A 23,947-nucleotide genomic window follows, 5' to 3' on the forward strand; every position below is an offset into this window, starting at 1 on the left:
CTGAGACAGGGTTTCTCTATATAGCCCTGGCTGTCCTGGAGCTCACTCTGTAGACCAGGCTGGTCTCGAACTCAGAAATCTGCCTGCCTCTGCCTCCCAGAGTGCTGGGATTACAGGCGTGCGTCACCACTGCCCAGCTAGCACTCACCTTTAATACCAACACTGTTAAAGTGCACATCTGGCCGGCCATGGTAGCACTCACCTTTAATACCAACACTAGAGAAGCCCAGGCAGATAGGCAGGTCTATGAGAGTTGAAGTCAGCTTGATCTACATAGAATTCCAGGCCTAGCAGGGTTACATAGGGAGACCCTGTCTCAATTATAAACACACATCTGAGAAGATGGCTATCAGTAAAGTCCTCACCACAATAGCACGAGGAGCAGAGTTAACTGGAGATCTGCCTGCCTCTGCCTCCAGAGTGGGAGAATTAATGATGTTTTGGGGCCACCACCACCTGGCTTCTATTTTGTTGTTTATTTATTTAGATTGATTTTTCAAGGTAGGATTTCTCTGTGAAACCTTTGAACTAGCTTTTTAGACCAGGCAGGCCTCAAATTCTGCTAAAGACTGTTAAAAAATACCCAAGGATGTGGTGATGAGTGGAATGGAGCCGGAGGGATGACTCAGTGGTTAGAGCACTGAATGAATACTGGTCCAGAGGACCCAGATTTGATTCCCAGCACACACATGGCAACTCACAATCGTGTTAACTCCAGTTTTAGGGAATCTGACACCCTCTGGCCTCCATGAGCACTGCATACACATAGTGCGCAGACATATACATGCAGACTAAACACCTGTACACATAAAATAAAAATCTTAAGTCTCAGCACTTAGAGGTAGAGACCAGCAGAAGGCAGGTGGAGCTCTTGTCCCTTCTAGGCCAGCCTGGTCTCTATATTGAGTTCTAGGACAGCCAAAGCTATATAAACCTACCCTGTCTCAAAATAACAATAATGTGTGGGAGGGGTGATGGAAACATGGCTCAGTGTTAAAAGCCTCTATCACAAAACAAACAAACAAACAAAAAAAAGCCTCTATCACCAAGCCTAACAACTGAGTAACCTCTGTATTCACATGGTGGAAGAAGACTCCTTCAAGTTGCCCTCTGACCACCACATGTACTGTGGCACATGTGTGCCCGCCCCCCAACACAAACGCAGAATAAAATTACTGAAGCTGGGGCAGCCACTATTCTTGCTTCTCTTCATAGTCATTTTTTTTTCTTTTTTTTGGTTTTCGAGATAGGATTTCTCAGTGTATCGCTGACTGTCCTAGAACTTACTCTGTAGACCAGCCTAGATTCGAACTCAGAAATCCACCTGCCTCTGCCTCCTGAATGCTGCGATTAAAGGCGTGCACCACCAGCACAGACACGTTTTTAAGTACTTAAAAATATATTCAGGGCATCATGCACAGAAGTACTTAACCGTCGAGCTCTGAAACTCAGCACTCGGTGTCCACCCTCTTTCCTGCTTTTATTTTTGAGAGATTCTAAACTGGCCTATCACTTCCTATATAGACCAATCTGGCCTCTCAAATTCACACTAATTCAACCTACTCAGTCGTCCCACTGGTGGGATTATAGGCATGAATTACCAAACCTGAAGTCCCGACATTTCTGTGTAGTCAAAGCATACTGTTCTGTTCATAAACCATAGTCTAAGATTGAAGTGTAGAGCAAAAGCATTAATTAAAATGTATGGGAGAGCAGGGCAGTGGTGGTGCACGCCTGTAATCCCTGCACTTGGGAGGCACAGGCAGGCGGATTTCTGAGTTCAAGGCCAGCCTGGTCTACAGAGTGAGTTCCAGGACAGCGGGAGCTACACAGAAAAACCCTGTCTCGAGAAAGAAAAAAAAAAAGTATGGGAGCACAATAGTGTGGGTAGCTGCAACATTTGTTTGATTCAAAATAGGAAGTTACCACATATACCCCATTCCCAACACTCTCAATACACCAGAGACATGATTTATTAAAAAAATTTTAATTGGTTTACAAAGGAGCTACAGACTACATTGAAACTAATCTTTGTACAAAAGGCAGAGAGATTGAGATAGAGATATAGAGAAAGAGATACTGAGATCCCCAAAACACCCAGGGACAAATTTAAGGGGGAGATAGACGAGGAAGATACAAAAGGAGCAGGAAGACAAGAGATTAACATCACACATACTCAAGACTGAGGGCAGAGAGCAAGGCGCGTGACTGTTTGGAAGTATTTACCCTCACAGCCCTGGTGATGACTAGACTGGAACCCACAACAAACATGGTGAGATTAAAAGGTTTAAAGGCAACGGTGGTACAGAGACTGGTTATTGCCAGTATTAAGAAAGATAAACTGGTTTTAGGCACCAGATTGGAGCACTACTCCTCTGCCCAGGGATGACAGACTTGGGAGAGGGAAGCAGGCCCTAGGGCAGCTGCCTTTGGCTTCCTCAGATCATTATCAACATATTCTGACTTTGTGCCTAGTCTTTAGCTAGGTAAGGGATATTAGGATGTTACTGGGAGAAAAAGAGTCATCAGAAATATGAAGAACTGCCATTATCCACAATGTTCAAGAGCAGTTACTGGAAAAGCTGTGTAGACAGAATCAGTTCCCTAGTGGAGAAGGCACAGTGTGATTCCTGAAGGCAAGATATAGGAAAGCACACAACCAAGCAGATGTACCTCAAGTCTTCTCTATCAGTAGTCCCAGCCTAATCTGTCATTCTTCTCAACCTCCATGAGTGGGACTTAAAAGAGCTGAAGGACAGATGAGCCCCTGTACTTTCTTAGCCAAGATAAAGAAGGTTGGGCTGTTTGATAAAGAAGGGGCAAATTGGAAAAAAAAAAAAAAGATTTACTCTCTCAAATGAGTGCTATGGAGAAATTCTTCTGAGTATGGGAAGTCAGAGCAGAGATGACTTAGGGAAGGAATGGAGCCAAAGACTGCCCCTCTTCTCTTTTCCCAGTCTTCAATCTACAACACATGAGCCAAGTCTGGAAGAGGGAGTAGGAACTTAAAGGCTGCTTAATGTCTTTTCTGGGGGATGGTATTTAGGGAAGGCAAAGAAAAGAAACTGTTCAGCCTCAAAGCTGGTCTACTCATCCTCCTAGATGAGATCTGTACCCCCAGCCAAGAAAGGCAGTCTTCTAAACCAAAGTAATAACCTGCCCATGTTTTATGAGCAGCCTTCAAAGCAATGTTTTCTGGGTTGGAAAAGTGCCATACCCTCCTCTCCCAAAGCAACTAACTGCTGCTACCTTTATCCTTGTAAGTTCCTGGCTCTTCTAAGACGAAACTCTGAGATTTCCAACATTTCTCCTTTCAACCTCAAGAGGCTACCCAACTTTGTATGTGGAAAGTAAAACCATGCAAAGAGGCCCTCAGCTGAGGCAGGCACACTACTGTCACTTCCTTGGTACCTGATCACTTCTCATCTGATCCCAAGGTCCAAAAAGACATTAGGGCACTTAAAATTGAATGAAAACTTTAATCATGTAGCACCAGGGCTCCTTCAAAGTATAACAGAGGCCTGATTAGCACCTCCAAAAGAACCCCTCAAAAAGTATCCAATTTTATTGCGGCCTACAAAGATCTGCAGCTTCCAGTATTCACATAATGTGAAGTATTAACAATACAAAATATATTCTGAAAGTCTAACACCTGCAGTTCATAGTGCTTTCTCAAATTTGTTAAAAAAATACAATGCTTAGTTTTCTATATAGGATATACAAAAGCAAAAAATATATGTATATAGTAGAAATAAATCAGCCATAGTAATTTACAGCTTTAGTCTCCCACCCTCCCCAAATTATAACACCTTCACCCCATACTTCAGTCTGTACTTTCTGTGATTAAAGGTTCTGTTTATTCTGAGACCAAGCTGAGAAAGAACCATTATACTGCGTTTTAAATAGCACTCCCAAGGGTGCCCATTAGGAGGTCCCTGAAGGAAGACGGTGGGTCGGTCCTTTCTAGGAAAGAGATGACACAGTCAAATAGTTTATAGATGAATACAAATGGGCAGCATAGGACAAGGAAATGAATGCTTTATGATTACTATTTCTGCTGGCCATGGTGGCACATTATCTGTAATCAAGATAGACAGATCTCTGCAGCCTAGACTACAAATAAAATCAGACCAGCCAAGGGTACCTAGAAAGACCTATTTCGAAACAAAAAAACAAGATTACTATATTGGTGGCCACCCACCACTTTGCAAGGTGCAGTCATTTTTTAAAAAATTAAGTAAAAAATTATGAAGGCTGGACATAGTGATCTATACTTGTAATTCCAATTAAGGAGGCAAAAGAGTGAATCTAGGCTAGCCTGGGCTACAGAGTAAAACCCTGTCTCAATGAAACAAAGCAAACAAGCAAACAAAAACCCCAAACCAAACAACAAAAAATGTAATGAAAAGAATCTCAGAATCAATATGCACACCAATTATGTAAGTTCTGATGACCAAAAGTTTGGGGAAAGGTTATTCTTCTCTTCAGTCATGAGACCCTGACTAGAGGAATGTAGTCTCTTAACTATGAAACTTAACTATGAAAAAGGCTGAGTGGTTCATAGACAGGGAGACAAGAGCAGAATCGGATTCCATTTTATGGTCAGATAAGACACCAGAGAAGAAAAGCAGAAAGAATCTGATGTAAATTAATTCATGGTAATATTAATGTAGCAGACATTGAGGGTAAACCATCAGCTTTTCACCCAAGAGAGAAAACACCATCAGATAACTTATCTAAAGGCTTATAGTCCTCAGCATCACTAAGCCAGCTCATATCTAATCACCTCATACTGATCAAGATTCTATTCCTTGAAATTTTCCAACAAAATACTGCACACTCCAGTGAGTTATACTGCCCTCTTCCTCCAGATGCCAAAGTACATGATTATAAATGTAAAATAACACGGTTTGAGTTCTGCTTTTCTTTAGGAATAAAAGGTGTGATGGTGGCTGTGGACAGATAACTTTTACTTCAACATTAATAACATGTGATTTGGGGAAAGTCCCTTGAAATATTTCCTGAGTCTTGATAACAGTATTAAGTCTGCACAGAAAGGACCAAATAGAATAAACTAATGTTAGTATTTCAAGCTAATAATACGATAAGCTTATCAAGAACCTAGTTTAGATGGAATTTACATAAAATGTATAATAACACTATAATCTATTTGTAGCCAAGATAGAGAAGTTAGAATAAGGAATCCACTATAGATTTGGATGTCGATTTCATTTTCAAACACAAAAATAGTTTCTTCTTTAGAAAGTGCACTAGGATATCCCCCCACCCCATAATTGTTAACCGATTTAGCATAAGCAGAGAACTGACCTTAGGAACATACCCAAGTTTTATGACCAATTTCTAGATAATGGACCTGAAAGGCATTTCGATCTGAATTTATTTTCCAACAATTTCAAATATAAGTTCTCATCTGCATGTAGATATATACAGGCACAAACACATTCACACACAGTCATACACAAACATTTTAGTTTCTCTATCAGATCAGGGTAATTTTTTATTGCAGGTCTCTTTAAATATTGGCTAACAAGAAAACCTATCCCCAACCTAATAGATTCCACACATACACTCAACCACTTCCATACTTCCTCACAGTGAAAAGCTCTCTGACAAGATAGCAGAAGGTCAAGAGAGACAATGCTTTAATGGCTGGGCCTTGAGGACAATTCTGGTTGCATTTAAATCTCAGTGTCAAACGCACTGAGTTTCCCTGCCGATAAAATTTTTGGATCAGTCTCTTCTGGAATCAGGCCATAGAGAAAGCAGGATAATTTCTCCCAATTTCTCCTATAATCCACAGTGGTAAGACAAGATTTCTTTTTGTTCTGGGCTATTGTTCCCATGATTGTGTGCTTCCCTTTCCCTTAGGAACCACCCAAGTACATCTAAGGAAGAGTTAAGGGGGACTTTTTTTTTTTTTAAAGAACCACTTTTGCCACTGGCACAAGTTTTGCACTCTACAGAATGGACAGTCCAAACAGATTCACTGGCTGATGCTCCTTAACATTGAAACATTAATAGGAAGGAACTACAGAAATGTTCAAAAGAGGAAGTATACTTCCTTTCATAGTGTGAACTCAGAAGCCCATACATTGATGCTTAAAGCTATTTGGAAGACAATGATACTGAAATCCAAATAACTCCACTAACTTCTGAAGCCAGGACTATGAGTTATTTCCTTTTCTGAGAACATCTTTTCATACTGAAAGCTGCTGCCTACTACTTGACCATTTTGACAGTATATCTCCTTCAAAGGGCTCTTGTACAATTCCAGAGAAAGACTTCTGATGTTTAGAACAGCTAAGAAAGGGAGATGGTTTTGACTCTCCAGCACTAAGAAGTGCCTGCGTCAGTAGTATTTTGAACACTCCCTCCATAGCTACTTCAAGCATCAGACTATATTTCAAGGCTTTTCTACTCCGTTGCTGGAACTAAGGTTTTTAAAATATTAATAGAAGTGCCTAATCCAGGAATCACTGTCAAAAACAACACAGGAAGTGATCATGTGAGAAAAGGGGAGACAAAAAGGATTAAGTCAGGAAAGGAGTGCAAGGAGCTGATCCCAAATAAAATAACAAAATTAAGAAAGAAGACACATTATATATGTATATATGAACTAAAAGCAGAAAGTATGAATGCTTACTCTGGTGGGATGCCAGGACAACATTTATAGGAAAGCTTGATGTGTCATGATAAGGCTCAGCCATAGAGAAATAAGGCAATATTTAAAAAAAAAAAAAGAAAGAAAAGAAAAGAAAAAAAGACCAAGGTATTATTTTGGTCACAGAATGGTCTTTTTCCTCCTCCCAGCCAGCCCCTGTGAAAGCATATCTATATATTTTTTAATATATATATATATAATATAGAATCTGTTTTTGTTAAAAAGTATTTCAATGATCATATATATTTATCAAGGCATGATGGCTTTAGGAAAGGGGGTGGGGAGATCCATCATGGGAGAGCTAAGAGGGAAAAACAGGAAGAGGAGGCTGGGGTAAGAAGTGTAAGAAGAACCTGGGATGAGATAAATGCTGATCAAAGGGTGGCACCAACAGAATTTTCACTAATATTTTCCATTTTCAAGGAGTCACCAGTGACATAGATGTGTGCCACAATCCCATCTCTTCTTTTGTACCATCTCCCAATTCTTCCTACCACCAAGCACATTAATGCCTCATGGCTCTCTCTTCCAGATGTCTCTTGGACCCATACTATCTTGCATCCAGGGCTTGGTGGGTATTGGCCCATATGTCTCTGGCCCTGAGTATCTAATCTTAGAAACCATTGCCACTGATATTAATGGACTGCAGCTCTGTCACCTGCATGACATTGATGCCACTGTTGGCAAGACGGGCAATACCCTCGGGGCAAATGGCCTCCATGGCTACCATATTGGTGGTAATAAGGGCTGAAGGAGTGGCAGTGCCACTGCCTTCTGAACCTGCCCCACTGTCCAGGGGCAACGTGCCCACACTCAGGGCTACACCTGGGCCTCCCTTTTTGTTCTGGTGGGTCTTGATATGCTTTGACAGATGATCACTCCTCATGAAACGCTTAGGGCACTCAGGGCAGGCAAATTTCTTCTCTCCTAGATTTAAAAAAAAAAAAAGATAAATTAGCAAAAAAGCAGTCAAAACAAAGTTGGGATTAATGTGTGTCCTTCAAAATTCCTCTTGAAATTGAACTCCTTATTAAAACCTTCCAGACTAATTCAAGCACTCCTGGAAACACACTTAGTTTCACATATATGCTGTTCAGGGATTTCAGTTAGCTTCATAGGCACATCATTTTTCTTGTCTACTACTCTACTACTTTCCCTTTTCCCTTGGGTCTTACTCACCTGTATGTGTACGTTTATGTCTCTGAAGTTCATCCGAACGTGTAAAGCGCTTCCCACAATATGACCAATTACACATGAATGGCCTCTCCCCCGTATGCCAGCGCAAGTGTGCCCGGAGATGTGAGGTCTTGCCATATACTTTCCCGCATCCTTGGATATGACAAATGTGCTGTTTCTTTTTGCCAGGATCTCCAGAGCCTCTAAGAATGAGAACATAAAGATTTATTACTCTGGAGATAGAAATTAGGGAACCAAGACGTGTCAGAAGCAATTACTTAACCCATTCTTTTGTTTGTTTGTTTTTGAGAAAGGGTCTCTCTATGTAGCCCTGGCTGTCCTGGAACTTGGTAAGTAGACCAGGCTGTCCTCAAACTCACAGATCCGCCTGCTTCTGCCTCCCAGAGCCTGTCTATTGCCATCTCTCACATGATAGTTTTTGGTTGGTTTTTGTTGTTGTTTTCTTTTTTGAGACAGGGTTTCTCTGTGTAGCCCTGGCTGTCCTGGAACTCTCTGTAGACCAGGCTGGCCTCGAACTCAGAAATCCACCTGCCTCTGCCTCCCAGAGTGCTGGGATTACAGGTGTGCATCACCACCGCCGGCTACATGATAGTTTTTATACAGTCTTTGCTAAGCCAGGTCTTCCTTATATATGATCCATTTGTGGGCACCAAGGAGATCTCTAAGAGAAAAATTTTGAAGATTTAAAGAAAGTTCCGAAAACTACAAATTAGGCTGAGTATTATGGTGACCAAGAGGTAGAAGAAGTTGTATTCTGCAGCTTTTCTTTCTAACTCTGACTTCTCATTGACTCTGAATGCTAGGCAAATGTTCTACCATTGAGTTAATCTCAAGTTTGTTGAGTTTATTTACTTACTTTTGCAACAAGGCCTCATTTTATAGCCCAAGTTACCATAGAACTCTTTGTATAGACCAGGCTGGCTCCAAACCTGGGATTATCCTTGTGCCTCTGCTTCCTGAGTGATGGGATTACAGACATACACCACCATGCCAATGCCTGGCTCCATAGGATGTTTGTTTGTTTATCCAGAATCTCTTTTATTTAGCTCATGCTAGTCTTAAACTGACTTTCAGACTAGATGGGCTTTAAATCTGCAATTTTCTGCTTATACCTTCCAAGTACTGTGGCAGTAGATGTGTGTCATGAACAATTCTGGCTTCACCCATTTTTTTGCACAAAGCTACATTCTGCTAGTCCATTCTGCTATTTATTTTTTATGTGCATGAGCAGTAGTTACTTGCCTTTTTTAGGAGTGGCTACTAATCACATGCTGGTGATGGCATATGCTTTTAATTTCAGCACTCAGGAGGCAGAGGCAGGTATATCTCTGAGTTCGAGGCCAGCCTGGTCTACAAAATGAGTTCCAGGACAGCCAGGGCTACACAGAGAAACCCTGTGGGGGGGGGGGGGAGATAAAGAAAGAAAAAAAGAAAAAAGAAAAACTAAAATAAACAAAATGAGTCACTCCTCCGGGCCTAAATATTAAAAGTGAAAGAGAAACATGGAGGTTTGTCCTTGTAATCTCTGTTACTTGGGAGACAGAGGCACAAGAACCAAATATTCAAGGCCAAACTAGGAGATGTAGCATCACCCTGATTCCATGTAAACTAAAATAAGGAGTTTATAGAGGAATTATAATTCAGAACATGGCCACTCTAGCAAGAGATTATATCCAAAGATCTTCTAGGTCTATGTGATCCTAGAACTTTCCATGCCATCTCTACTGGAACACAGGCTGGGATATAAACATGACTTTAATCCTAAAGACAGAGGCAAGCATATCTCTGGGATCAGTTCTGTTCAGTTAGTGGAATTCAAAGGCAGCTTTACAGGGAGGTTTTTTTTTTTTTTTTTTTTTTTTTTTTAATTCACAGAGACAGCTTAAAGAGAGTTATAATAAGCAAGACACAGGTAAAGACAGAACAAATTAGAGAACAAGAAGGAGTCAAAAGATTAGAACAAATTGCTAGAGTTAGTTTAAGCAGGGAAATTAAGTGAGAAGCAGAAAAAAGCCTGTTTGGAGTTCTGAGCCAGAATAGCTGAATTGAGCCAGGCAACAAGAGCAGTAAGTCCCAGAGGCTGAAGGCTTCCAGGCCTAGGTCTAGGTTAGAAGACAATTATATCAGGTGAATAAAAGTTATGTTTACAGGAGCTGGGTGTGGTCTCACACCTTTAATCCAAAAATTGAGAAGGTAGAGGCAAGAGTGTCTGTGAATTCAAAGCCAGCCTGGTTTGCATAGTGAGTTCCAGAATAACCAGGGCTCCATAAAGAGACCCTGTTTGAAAAACCAACGAACAATAAAATAAAAAAATTTTAAAAAAGCTGCTGAGTTTGGCAGGTCACATGTCTTTAATACTAACACTTGGGAGGCTAAAGCAGGAGAGGTCAAATAGTGAGATCTTGTCTCAAAAAACAATTCATATTGCAAATACCCATTAACCTCCATCCTAACTCTTCTCACCCTGCCCTCTACCCTAAACTTTTTCACCTTATAATCTTCCCTCCCTAAGCTTATAATTTCCATACAACCTTGCCATTTATATAAGTGCTCTCTTGCCTCTCATTTTTTATCTTTCTCTCTCACTTTCTACCCCTGTTCTCTCACCTGTTATGGCCAAGTCCAATCTACTGGTTACTATTTAGTCTAATACTTTCTCTCTTTGCTCTGGACTCTTCAGTGCCTCTGGCTATACTCTACCTCATATCTACAATAAAAACCCTCCCCTCAACTACACTTTGGAGAGGTCATGGTCATGCCCTCAACTTTATATATCTAATGCCAAAACCCTCATTTTATATACTCCTTATCTGGGGTTAAATAGACACAGCTCTCCTATGTCTTAAATAGTAAAATTATTTATTTTTACTTTTTTTGTGTTTTTCACAGCAAGATGACAGAGTGACTCACTTATTTTTACTTTTCCTCATATTTCTATGTTCACTGTTTACGTCTACAAGAAAAAAATCTATATTCAAGAAAATGAACTCACCTTCCCTCACTGTCTTTACAATAGGGGCATGTACACGCTTCCCGCCGAGTCCTGCGACCAGCTTGGGGTTGGGGATCAGGGCTGTTTTCTCCTTCTTCTCCACCTGCTGTCTCATCATGTATCCCATCACCACCAGATCCATGAAGGCCAAGTTGAGCTCCATGATCACCTGAAATAAAAATGAAAGGAGAAAGGTGGCAATGGGCAGAACAAAACAGTTAGGGAGCCAGGTGATGGTGGCACACTCCATCAATCTCAGCACTTGCAAGGCAGAGGCAGGTGTACCTCTTGTGAATTTGAGGCCAGGCTGGTCTACAGAGGTAGCTCTAGGAGAGCCAGGGTTACAAAGAAACCCTGTCTCAAATAATCAAAAAATAAAAATAAAATTAAAGAAAAAAATCTCATCCTATTTACACCAGACTCCTGTAGAAGACCCAGCTCCCACTGTCTCCCATATCAAGAAATTAATCTACAGTATTTTTTTGTTTTTCTTTCTTTCTTTTTTGTGTTTTTTGTTTGGATTTGGATTTGTTTTTGGATTAAAGGCGTGCGTCATCAACACCCAGGCTAATCTACAGTATTAATTAAGAAAATAACTGCCAGGCAGAGGTGGAGCAAGCCTTTTATCCCAGCACTGGGGAGGCAGAGGCAGGTGGATTTATGAGTTCAAGGCCAGCCTAATCTACAGAGTGAGTTCAAGGACAGTCAGGGCTGACAGAGAAGCCCTGTCTCAAAAAACAAACAAACAAAAAACACAAAAAAGAAAATAACCTACAGGCAATCTGATGAAATGTGAAGGTGGATAAGAATATATGGTAGAGCAAGCATAGACCTCTGAGAAGCAAAAAAGAAAACATTTGGTCATCTTTAGAAGAAAAAAGCCTGGCATAGGGCTTGAAAAGATAGCTCAGTGGATAAGTGTAATAACTGTTTACAATTGTCTGTAACTCCAATTCCAGGGAATTTGACTCTAACTCTGATCTCTGTAGGCACCAGGCATACACTTGATGCACAGATTTAAATGTATTTTACATCTATTTAAGATCAGCTCTCCGCCAGGCGGTGGTGGCGTACGCCCGTAATCCCAGCACTCTGGGAGGCAGAAGCAGGCAGATTTCTGAGTTCGAGGCCAGCCTGGTCTACAGAGTGAGTTCCAGGACAGCCAGGGCTACACAGAGAAACCCTGTCTCAAAAAAACCAAAAAAAAAAAAAAAAAAAAAAAAAAAAAACCAAAAAAAAAAAATCCAAAAAAAAACCAAAAAAAGAAAAAAAAAATAGATCAGCTGTCAGGCTGGCGGCATGCTTAATCCCAACACCAGGGAAAAAGAAGACTAGGTGTGTTTGAGGCCAGCCTAGTCTACAGAGTGAGTTCCAGGACAGCCTGGACTACACACCTATCTTTATTAAAAAAAAAAAAAAAGTCAAAGAAAAATCAAAGATAAATATCACATATTAATAATACAATCTATAAATAAACAGAAAGAAAAATAATTTCATTAGTAAGCTAGAACATAAGAACTGAATTTTGGAGAAAAGCAAGTGCATAAAAATGATCATCACTGAGACTGGAGATTATGTACAGAAGAGGGCTTGCTGCTCTTCCAGGACCAGAGTTCAGGACCTAGCTCTTTTCAATTTTTTTTTTTTTTTTTTTTTTTTTTTTTGGTTTTTGGAGACAGGGTTTCTCTATGTAGCCCTGGCTGTCCTGGAACTCACTCTGTAGACCTTGAACTCAGAGATCCACCTGCCTCAGCCTCCCAAGTGCTAAGATTAAAGGTATGCGCCACCCCTACCCCTCAGCGCTCTTTTCATTTTTAAAGATTTCTTTATTTTTATGTATATGAGCACACTGTGACAGTCTTCAGACACACCAGAAGAGGGCATCAGATCTCATTATAGATGGTTGTCAGCCACCATGTGACTGCTGGGAATTGAACAGAGCAGTCAGTGCTCTTAACCACTGAGCCATCTCTCTAGCCCAGAGAACCACTTCTAAGTTTCTGGCCTCCATATTGAGATTTTGTGTTTGTATGTTGGGATGTGTGTGTGCCACACAGGAAGGGAAGAAGGAAAAAAATTATGTTTGCTTGTATGCCTACCTCTTTGTGTTCACGTGTGTGTGTGTGTGTGTGTGTGTGTGTGTGTGTGTGTGTGTGTGTGTGCTTGAAGAAGCCAGAAGATATTTACTGGATACCCAGGAGCTGAAGTTATAGACTAAGGTTGTTAAGAGACCTACTGTAAGAGCTAGGTCCTGGGGCTGGAGAGATGGTTTAGTGGTTAAGAACACTGGTTTCTCTTCCAGAGGTCTGAGTTCGAATCCCAGCAACCACATGTTGGTTCACAACCATCCATGAGATCTGATGCCCTCTTCTAGTGTGTCTGAAGAAGGTGACAGTGTACTCACATATGATAATAAATAAATCTTTTTTTTTTTTTTAAAAAAAAGGAGTGGTTCTCAATCTGGCATCCCTTTTCCCAGGGGAGAACATATGACCATGTCACAATTCATAACAGGAGCAAAATTACAGTTATGAAGTAATGAAAATAACTTTATGGTTCAGTAGTCACCACATGAGGAACTATAGTAATGGGCTGCAGCATTAGAAGAGTTGGGAACTGGCTCAGACTACTGGCTGCTCAGAGGACCTGGTTTTGATTCCCAGTACACACATAGCAGTTCATGAACAACCATTTATAACTCCATTTCCTGAGTATCTATCTGACACCCCCACTCTCTTCTGGGCTCCTCTGGTACCTAGCACCTATGTACATAAACATGGGTATACAAATACACATTTAGGCAAAATACCCATACACATAAAATAAGTTTACAAGGAAGAAAAACCATGCTAGGAGTAGTGGAACATGGCTGTCATCTCAGCACTACTTTGTAGGTGCAGGAAGATAGTGAAATCAAAACCAGCCTGAGTTATAAAGTGAGATCCTGTCAAGGACATGTACAAAAAAATAGTTGAATTAGTAAGCATGATAGGAAAGCTTACTTTTTTCCCCCTTTCCCCCTTATATATTCTGTAATTTCTCCGTAGTTAAAAACATTTAGATTATAACTTTCTCTTTGGTATATTACTTTTTTTTTTAATTGAAAAACTGCCTCAAAGAAATGAGTAGTTTTCTTTAGCAATCAGCAAAATGGTGTTAATGGCTTTTACCAGTAGATGTCACTGTGACTAAGTGAGAGCATTTTTTTTTGTAAAGATTTATTTATTTATTCTATGTAAGTACACTGTAGCTGTCTTCAGACACACCAGAAGAGGGCATCAGATCTCATTACAGATGGTTGTGAGCCACCATGTGGTTGCTGGGATTTGAACTCAGGACCTTTGGAAGAGCAGTCAGTGCTCTTAACCACAGAGCCATCTCTCCAGCCCCCCCCTTTAAAGATTTATTTATTTATTCTATGTAAGTACACTGTAGTGAGAGCATTTTTAACCTACCAGATGTTTAAGAGAAAAAGAGGGACAGCAGATTTTAGAAACATAAAGATATTTTGGAAGTCTTTCCATCAAATCTAAATATTAATTTCAGTTTTGTTAATATTCCTACTATGGCTTGAGTTTTGTCATTTATCATGAATATAAAGGCAAAAGCTGATGGTACATTTTTTATCGCAGTACTCTGGAGGCAGAAGCAAGTGCATCTGCATTTTAGGCCAGCCTGGTTGGTCTACAGGGTGAGATTCCAGGAAATCCAGGGCTCCAGAGAAAAACCGGTCTTGAAAAACAACAGGGCCGAGAGGAGGGAGAGGGAGAGGGAGGAGGAGGAGGAGGAGGAGGATGTGGCGGCGATGCACGCACACCTGTAATCCCAGCACTCTGGGAGGCAGAGGCAGGCAGATTTCTGAGTTCAAGGCCAGCCTGGTCTACAGAGTGAGTTCCAGAACAGCCAGGGCTACACAGAGAAACCCTGTCTTGAAAAAACCAAATCCTAAAAAAAAAAAAAAAAATAATAATAATAATAATAATAATAAATTTAATGTCAGTTTCCCAATGATTAATAGTTTATCTGAGATGCCATTAGACTAAAAAAAAGGTAAAATTACTTTTACTATCATTCCCATCAATTAGAAAAAATTATGCATAGAGTTTCACAAGGAAGACCTGAAATTCTATTCAGAAATTTTTGTTTGAATTTTGCTGTTACTGAAAATAAAGGCTAGTCTTAAATTTACTGTCAACACAGCTGAAAACGATTTTGAACTCCAAATCCTCCAGTCTCCCAAGTGCTTTGGATGGTGCTATCATCTCATATCTGGTTACTTGAGTTAAAATGGCCACACTGTATGTATAAGGCATCATGATTTAACAATGATGTCATTTAGACAAAGCAACTGGAATGAACAGATAGGAACAATTGAAATGAAGACTGTCTTTTCATATCTCACTGAGTTTCAAAGCAATAAAAGTGCTCATATTTAGCTGGGCAGTGGTGGCACACGCCTTTAATCTCAGCACTTAGGAGGCAGAGGCAGGAGGATTTCTGAGTTCCAGGGCAGTCAGGGCTATACAGAGAAACCCTGTCTAGGAAAACCAAAAAAAAAAAAAAAAAAAAAAAAAAAACCTGCTCATATTTAAATCTCTTTAAACAGAAGTCATCATTTAAAAAGCACCATGTCAATAAATAATGTAAAAATAATAAATGTATTAGATAAAGATTCAGTAACATGCCAGGTGGGGGTGGGGAGGGTTGGGGTTGGGGGTGGGTGGCGCACACCTGTAATCCCAGCACTTGGGAGGCAGAGACCAGTGCATTTCTGAGTTTGAGGCCAGCCTGGTCTACAGAGTAAGTTCTAGGTCAGCCAGGGCTACACAGAGAAACCCTGTTTCCAAAAACCAAAATCCAAAAACCAAAAAAATAAAAAAAACATAACTTTTTACCCAATTAGGTCTAAGCAATCTGACCCCAACTTCAGTGAGACTTCTGGCAAACCAGTGCCAGTATCACATCCAACTTAACTGTGAGACAAAACATGTTCCTGACACCAATAAAACTTAGCAGATGTAGAATTTTATTTTTAGTGCCTGAAAGTTTCATGAGTGAATTATAGACATCAAGATTATCTGTTCTATTCTCATGCCAAAGCCCAGCTCTGCACTATTAGAACTCCCAAGAAGCCAACCACACTCCACATTTCAAAGCTGCCCCCATGCACACCCAAGGCAAGTTTTGGGGTTTGACTGAGGGGGGTAGAGATACGAAGTTTAAAACCACAAAATGAGAGAATAAGTTTCTCATAAAAAGGAAAAGGTATTGATTAAAATAAGAAAAAGGTTACGGGTTATTTAAAAACAAACAAAAACAAAACTCTAGGAACTTACACATTTTACTTTGGAAACTAACCTCAATTAACAGGGTGGTCCCTTCCCTCACTACCACCCACTGGGGTAAAGCCCGAAAAATACAAGAGACACAGATGTAGGGGTTTTATTTCAGTTCTAGATTTATGCCTTTGCTTGTATATTTAACACAATGGTAAAGAGTTAAAAAAAAAAAAATCAATAGAAAACCTTAAGAACTCCCTCACTCTGGTAGACCAGGCTGGCCTCGAACTCAGAAATCCGCCTGCCTCTGCCTCCCAGAGTGTTGGGATTACAGGTGTGCGCCACCACCGCCTGGCTAAGCATTTTTTTTTTAAATATGATTTTTAAAATAATGTAAACAGACTGAGTGAGCATGAAATACTACTATAGTTCTCTCCCCCTCCTTCCCTCTTATGGTGTTTGATCCATCAAATTTGGCCCAAAGCTACTTTCTAAGACTACCTCATCTTAGAACAGTATGATGGTTTCACATTCACTTTCTACTATACTGTACTGTGAAAAGGATTAAAGTACTGTTAATGTTTGAGTTTTCTAATACATAAGTAATACTATATCAGGAAAGAGGGTAAAATATTTTGTAACAACTAAACACCTAGAAGTCTAATATATTCATGAGACTCTGGGTTCAATGCCCAGCAGCACCTAGTAAAACCAGGTGGAGGTTTACTTGGAGCTGCAGCTAAAAATATTACAAGTTCAAGGTGCCTCTCAGTTACATAGTGAGAGACCTGGTCTTTAAGAAAAATAAAAATAGGGGCTGGAGAGATGGCTCAGAGATTAAAAGCACTGACTGCTCTTCCAGAGGTCTTGAGTTCAACTTTCCAGTATCCACATGGTGGCTCACAACTATCTGTAACGGGATCTGATGCTCTCTTTTAGTGTCTTAAGACAGCTATAGTATATTCACATACATAAAATACATAAATCTTAAAAAAATTAAAAATTAGCCACATGTATCTTCAAAAACATATTAATCAAGAAAACAACCTTAACTTACAGAATGGGCTTTCCAGGTCAAAATGCTACTCAATAAAGGTGTTCCTGCGCAAGCCTGGCACCTGAGCTCAACACCTGGAGCTTACATACAGGTGGAAGAGAATGATTCTACAAAGTTGTCCTGACCACTAGATATATTAAATGGCAAACTTCCCCCAAAGCATGACTGAGCAATAGAAATGCTTCACAACTGTTTTCTAGAGCCTATGTTACAAATCTTTTAGAAATCAAAATGATCCAAATTTCTAGCTAGAACCATTGAAATGAGGTTATCCTGGGGTACAGAGTATGAGCCTGTGCCCCATCCCCAAAATATATTAGCTCCATGTTGACCTACATGGAAATTTTTAAAAAAACTTATTTTGGGGGAGGAGACAAGGAATTACTCAGTAGCTCAAACCAGAACTGAGGGCTGAGATTACAAGGACAGACAATAATCAGCCTTATGATATACTCTAAAATGACAAATTCTAAAAAGGCCTTCACTTTTATGGTTCAGACTTTTGGTTCTCTAAAATCTCTCTCTCTCTCTCTCTCTCTCTCTCTCTCTCTCTCTCTCTCTCTCTCTCAAAGATTCATTTATTTCATTTATATGAGTACACTGTAGCTGTCTTCAGAAAAGGGCATCAGATCCCATTACAGATGGTTGTGAGCCACCATGTGGTAGCTGGGAATTGAACTTGGAACCTCTGGAAGAGCAAGCAGCCAGTGCTCTTAACTGCTGAGTCAACTCACCAGCCCCTGGCTCTCTAAAATCTTATTGTCCGTTTCAGTAGGGATTTTTTGTTTTTGTTTTGTTTTTGAGACAAGGCCTCCCCATATAGCCAGCAGCTAGTTAGCCTTTTGTGTGTGTGTGTGTGTTTATGGTTTTGGTGGTGGGGGTGGGAGTGTTGGAAACAGGTTTCCCTGTGTAGCCCTGGCTGTCTTGGAACTCACTCTGTAAATCAGACTACCTTCAAACTCAAGAAATCCACCTGCCTCTGCCTTCCAAATACTGGGATTAAAGGCATGAGCCACTACTACCTAGCAACTAGCCAGCATTTGAACTCATGATTCTCCTACACAGCCTCCCAAATTGTGGGATTACAAGTGATCATTGGCCAGGTGGTGGCACACGCCTTTGATCCCAGCATTTGGGAGGCAGAGGCAGGTGATTTCTGAGTCGGAGGCCAGCCTGGTCTAAAGAGTGAGTTCCAAGACAGTCAGGGCTATACAGAGAAACCTGTCTCGAAAAAAACAAATCCAATAAACCAAAAATAAACCATAAATAAATAAATAAATAAATAAATAATAAAAAGAACTCTGACTGCTCTCCCGAAGGTCCTGAGTTCAAATCCCAGCAACCACATGTTGGCTCACAATCGGTAATGAGATCTGATGCCCTCTTTTGGTGTGTCTAAAGACAGCTACAGTGTACTTATATATAATAGTATAAATCTTTTTAAAAAAAAGAGCACTGGCTGCTCTTTGAGAGGGCAAGAGTATGGTTCCCAGCACCCATACATATCAGCAAGCTCACACCTGGAATACCAGCCTCAGGAAACCGGATGACCTCTTCCAGCCTCCAGGGGCACCCACCCATCCAAAGTGCATAAATACACAAATATAAATACATACATATAACCCTCCCCAAATACATACATATAAATAATATTTTAGAAAAAGAAAAAAAGAAAAGAAAAATCTTTCTGGAATCCATTAAGCCATTTCCCCCTCAATTATGAGTTACAACTCATGAGAAAACTGTTCAAGTTGAATCATCACAATCTGTAATCTACTTGGCTAGAGCTAGATTCCTGAACCAAAATGTTGAGGAACTGCTTGCTCCTGAGACTTTTTTGAGACTTAGGAAGCAGATGCTACTTCAGTTGCAATGCCTTCTCCACCAAGATGAGAGTATATTCAACACTTTTAATCAGATAAAACTACCAACCAAAATAAACCTCCTGTTCCTTAAAGGAAAAGCAAGGCACATTTGGTGCAAGCTTTTAATCCCAACACTAGGGAGGCAGAGGCAGGCAAGTCTCTGTAAGTCAGAAGCCAGGCTGGTCTATAGACCTAGTTTCAGGACACCCAGAGCTACTCAGAATAATTTTTTTGTATGATGCTGAACATGAATCCAAAGCCTAGACTCATGGTAGACAAGCATTCTACCATTAAGCATCAACCCTAGTCTTGGTTTCAAATTCTAGTAATCTTAGATTTTTATTTTATGTGTATTATACCTAGATATATGACCATGCTCCACATTCAATAACCAAGTAGGCCAGAAGAGGAAGAAGCTGGATCACCTTGGACTAAAGTCACAGTTACCACATGGATCCTGGGAATTCAATCTAGGTCCTTTAGAATTAGCAACCACTTTAACGGCTAAACCATCCATCTCTCCAGTCTCTGTTTTACAATCTTTGTTTTGAGACAGGATCTCTCTACTTAGTCCTGGCTGTTCTGGAACTATGTAGATCAAGATGGCCAGAGACCCACCTGCCTCTGCCTCGAGTGCTAGGATTAAAGGCATGTACCATCACATCAGGATCCATTTTTACATTGATATTTTTGTTTTGTTTGTTTGTTTTTTGAGACAGGATTTCTCTGTGTAGCCCTGGCTGTCCTGGAACTCAACTCTACAGGCTGGCCTCAAACTCAGAAATCCGCCTGCCTCTGCTTCCAGAGCGCTGGAATTAAAGGCATTTGCCATCACTGACCAGCCCATTTTTACATTCTTAAAAGGGTGTTTCTAGGCTGATAACTCAGCGGTTAAGAGCACTCACTCACTGACTGCTCTTCCAAAAATCCTGGGTTCAAATCCCAGTAACCACAGAGTAAATTCCAGGACAGTCAGGGCTACAGAGAAACCCTGTCTCTAAAAAACAACAAAAAAGGATGTTTCTGAAAACAAGTTGCAAACTACGAGGTTAGAGATATAACCAGTATATGTAAGAATCAGAAGGCCTTATGTTCAATGCCTACCACTGATGGGTGAGGGGAAAACCAAAAAGAATATGAAATATGACTGATAATCCACATGGATCACAAGGCCTAAAATATTTACTACCAAACCCTATGCAGAAAGTACACCAAGCTTTAGTTTATGGTACCAAGACACTAGGAAGTAAAGACCACAGAAGTGATCCTTTCTCATTAAAACAACTAAGAAGACATTTCTATTGATTAAGCTCCAAATGTCTTGACTAAAACATTTTACACTTGCTTAGGTGGTTTGCATGGAGGAAACATCTCAGAAAGTTCTATTTCCCCCTTTAGATTCCATAGTACCAGGAAGTATTCGTTTGAGATAAATGCAAAGAATAGATATCTTACCTGGGGTATTTGCTATAGCCAAAGGCAGGCCTGGAAGCTGGTGCACCTGGATCCCTGAAGTACCCAATGCACTGAGGTTAATGGTCTGGAGGCCTGGCATAGAGGAGAGTTGAGCAGCATTCACAGTGACTGTGCCAGCAGGAATGGAGGCAGCGGAGGCAATGGGTGTAAGGGTGGTATTGCTGCTGCTAGTCTGCCCCAAGGAAACACCCTGCATAGGGGCCAAGGTGATTGTCTGGGCTTGTGGATTCTGAACTTGAAGATTCTGCAGCTGAAGGGTCTGCCAACTGACCTGTCCATTGGGCCCCACCGTTGGTGTCCGAATGATGATGGGACCAGAGTTTTGAACAGCCTGAAGCTGGAGATTCTGGAGGGTTTCCTGGGAAATAGCTTGAGTTGTGAAGGTCTGTCCCGACAATGGTGCTGCTTGGAGGGCCTGAAGAGCTTGTCCCCCTTGAACTAGCTGAGGCTGAATAAGAATTTGTTGTTGCTGTGTCTGCTGACTTTGCTCTCCCTCTTTTGGCTGACTTCCTTGCAGTGAGCCTCCTGATGTTTGGTTCTGCTGGATGTTCAGAGAATCAGACCCTTGTAGCCCACCAACTCTCTGGGGCGTCTGGCCTTGAGAACTAGTCCCTGATGATCCGCTGCTGGTAAAGTTCATAATTCCCATGTTGCTGGTGGTGGTAGTTGTTGAATAGCTATTGGCATTGGTGAAAAAGGAGCTGGAACTAGCTTGTGATGACACCAAGCTGGCAGAACTGATAGCAGTCCCTGAGGTGACAGGCTGTGAGCTGCTCTCCTGGGATCCAGAGCTGCTGATCGTGCCTGCCTGAGAGCTGGGAGTCAGGGTAGCTGCAGAAACGCTGTTGACAGGTAGCAAGGTGATGTTCCCATTCAGGGCCACTGGTACATTGGTCACATACTGAGTCTGTCCTGAGAGCACATTATTAGCAAGGCCTTGAAGGGGGACAGCCTGCTGAAGTAGATTTGGCATAGCAGCAATAATGTTGCCCCCACTTCCTCTATTTGTGATGATCTGTTGGTTTGCACCTGGTATGATCTGTATTTGACCAGAACCATCCTGCTGCACTTGGGCCCCAGTGGCAGCAAACTGCAGCTGTTGCCCATCAACAGTCTGGAACTGTGGGATTACTTGATACTGAATATTAGGCATTACTCCAGGTAGACCTGTCAGAACTTGCTGGTTCTGTAAGTTGGGGGTAGCAGCCACAACATACTGCCCACCAGAGACTGTGCGGTTCTTGGAAGACTCACTGCCATTGCTGCCATTGGTACTGTTGCCACTCTGTTCCTTTGAGGTAGGAGTAGCCCCAGAGGAGGAAGAGATGATCTGCCAGCCATTGGCACCCTGTGAAAGTTGTGTGGCTGTGAGGTCAAGTTCACCTGTGCCCCCTGACTGACTCGGACCCTGGGAGTTGTTGCTGTTCTCATTGGGTGACTCAATTCTGCTGCAGGTTGCTGCCAGCAGAGCCAAAGGAGATGGCTGGGATTCCTGGCCAGAAGAGAGGAAAGGAGTTAGTGGCACCCAATAGCTGGCCTAGGGGGCAGTATTCAACAGACAAACAGCAACAATGCAGGCATATAAAGAGCAAAAACCAGAAACAAAATGCTCACTTTCTGTGTACCCTTCCAACTTTCATATTTGGGGACCCTCTAGATCACCTATCTTTCTGTGTGTACTTCCCTACTATATTTTTCTCCCAGAGTTTTTGGTTAAGGACGTTTCTAAGAATATTTATATCCTTTCAACACCTTCCCCATCTTCGATTACTCACCTGCCCTCCTCCGCCACCACTGCTGCTGCTACTGCCTGTGCTGCTGCTTCGAGTTTGAGAAAAGGCAGCGCCACCACCATTGCCGCCACCCCCGTTATTGCCACCAACACCTTTTTCAATCTTCACCACAGCTGTCACTTCGTCCATGGAGTGATCTTGGTCTAAAAATAATTACAAAACAAATAACTTATGTGGAGGGGAATAAAAACACAAGATTCAAAACTAATGCTATGACCATCAGCAATGACTGACAGAATAGTTTTAAAAATGTATTAGCCAGGTAAGACTAGATGTGGTGGTAAGTCTAAAATCCCAGAATTTGCAAGTGGAGGCAAGAGTTCAAAGAAATTCTCAGCTACAGAGTAAATTGGGATGCCAAAACCATAGGCATGCAGAGCAGGCACATGGCTTAATGGTGTCCAAGACAGGTAACTATTTTCCTATGCACAAATTAACCCCAGAAATGACTCAAAAATTGCTTTAGAAGCCAGGCATGATGACTCACACCTATAATCCTAAGACTTGGAAGGATGAGCCAGGTGGTTCACTAGTTCTAGGTCTGTCAGGCCTACAGAGTAAGAACTGATCTCAATACAAACAGCACTTTTGAGGAAGGGAACTTGAGAGCAGTGTCTCAGAAGTAAAAAATTGTGCCTAGGGTTGGCACACTCAAATCCCAGCGCTCAGGTGGAAGAGGCATCTAGATAGCTAAAAGTTTGAGGTCTGCAAAGTAACTTTGAGTTACTACGAGTACCAGAGACCCTGGCTCAAAAAAGAAAAAAGAAAAGCATCCTGGAATGAAAAGGAGACCCAACGTGTGGGTGGATGGAAAGTGTGCTAAAATTAGGACTAAAAGAGATGGGGAAAGATCAAGTGTAAACAATAACAGGGAGGGACTGAGAAAGAGTAAATCATTAGAGGAGGTGAGGAAATATCTGAGAGGACAGGTAAGGGGCTAAAAAGGTCTACAGCTTACAACCCAGGTTTGGGGAGGAGGGGGCGGGCCATAGGAAGAAGGGGCGGTTTCGGGGGATAGAGGCGTGGCAAGGGCGGGTGGGATGGGGGAAGGGAAATTTACGGGGGTGCGGGGGAGGGCGTGGGGCAGGCTGCAACCGGAGGGCGGACCGGGGAGGCGGTTGGCCCAGGCGGGGCCTGCACTGGTCGGGCCGCCCCCGCGGCGCCAGCCCCCGACGGGAGGAGCCTCAGGCGACCGGCCGGGTAGTGGGGGGTAAGGCCCGTCCCCCGTGGCCGGGGCGGGCAGGGGGCGGGCGAGGCCACGCTGCCCCCTCCCCCGGGGCGGGTAGCCCATCCCCCTCCTCCTCGGAGGCCCCGCCACTGCCCCTTCTCCCTCCCTTCCCTCCGCCCCGGGCGGGACCAAGGCCGCCGCCGCCGCCTCCCGCCCGCCCCCCCTCACAGCGGGGACCGCCCGGTCGGTCCTCGCGCGCGCCCCCTCACTCCCGTCCCACCCCTAGGCTTGGAGTGGACTCATCCTTACCGCTCATGGTGGCAGCTGAGGGGCGAGCTCAAGGGGGTCCTGTCCGGGGGGGTTGGGGGGGGCCGGGAAAAACGCGGACGCTGACGAGGCAAGCGAACCCGGACCGGACAGGGAGGGGGGGGTAAGGAG

General features: G+C 42.2%; 1 protein-coding gene across 2 annotated transcripts; it reads right to left on the reverse strand.

Annotated features, from left to right (window-relative positions):
• Positions 1-1,968: 1,968 nt before the first annotated feature.
• On the reverse strand, positions 1,969-23,947 carry Sp1 (Sp1 transcription factor). 2 transcript variants are annotated; one of them, XM_052160323.1, is made up of 6 exons: positions 23,819-23,947; positions 22,324-22,484; positions 20,528-21,896; positions 10,872-11,040; positions 7,862-8,061; positions 1,969-7,609 (listed from the first exon to the last, which is right to left on the reverse strand). In XM_052160323.1, the coding sequence occupies exons 1-6, from the start codon at positions 23,823-23,825 to the stop codon at positions 7,296-7,298; spliced, it is 2,220 nt and encodes a 739-aa protein (XP_052016283.1). In that variant the 5' UTR covers positions 23,826-23,947; the 3' UTR covers positions 1,969-7,295. The 2 variants fall into 2 exon arrangements, with proteins under 2 accessions (XP_052016283.1, XP_052016282.1); XM_052160322.1 differs by having other exon boundaries at positions 20,528-22,040.

This window comes from Apodemus sylvaticus, chromosome 17 (genome assembly GCF_947179515.1).
Source record: "Apodemus sylvaticus chromosome 17, mApoSyl1.1, whole genome shotgun sequence".
Taxonomy (NCBI): Eukaryota; Metazoa; Chordata; class Mammalia; order Rodentia; family Muridae; genus Apodemus; species Apodemus sylvaticus.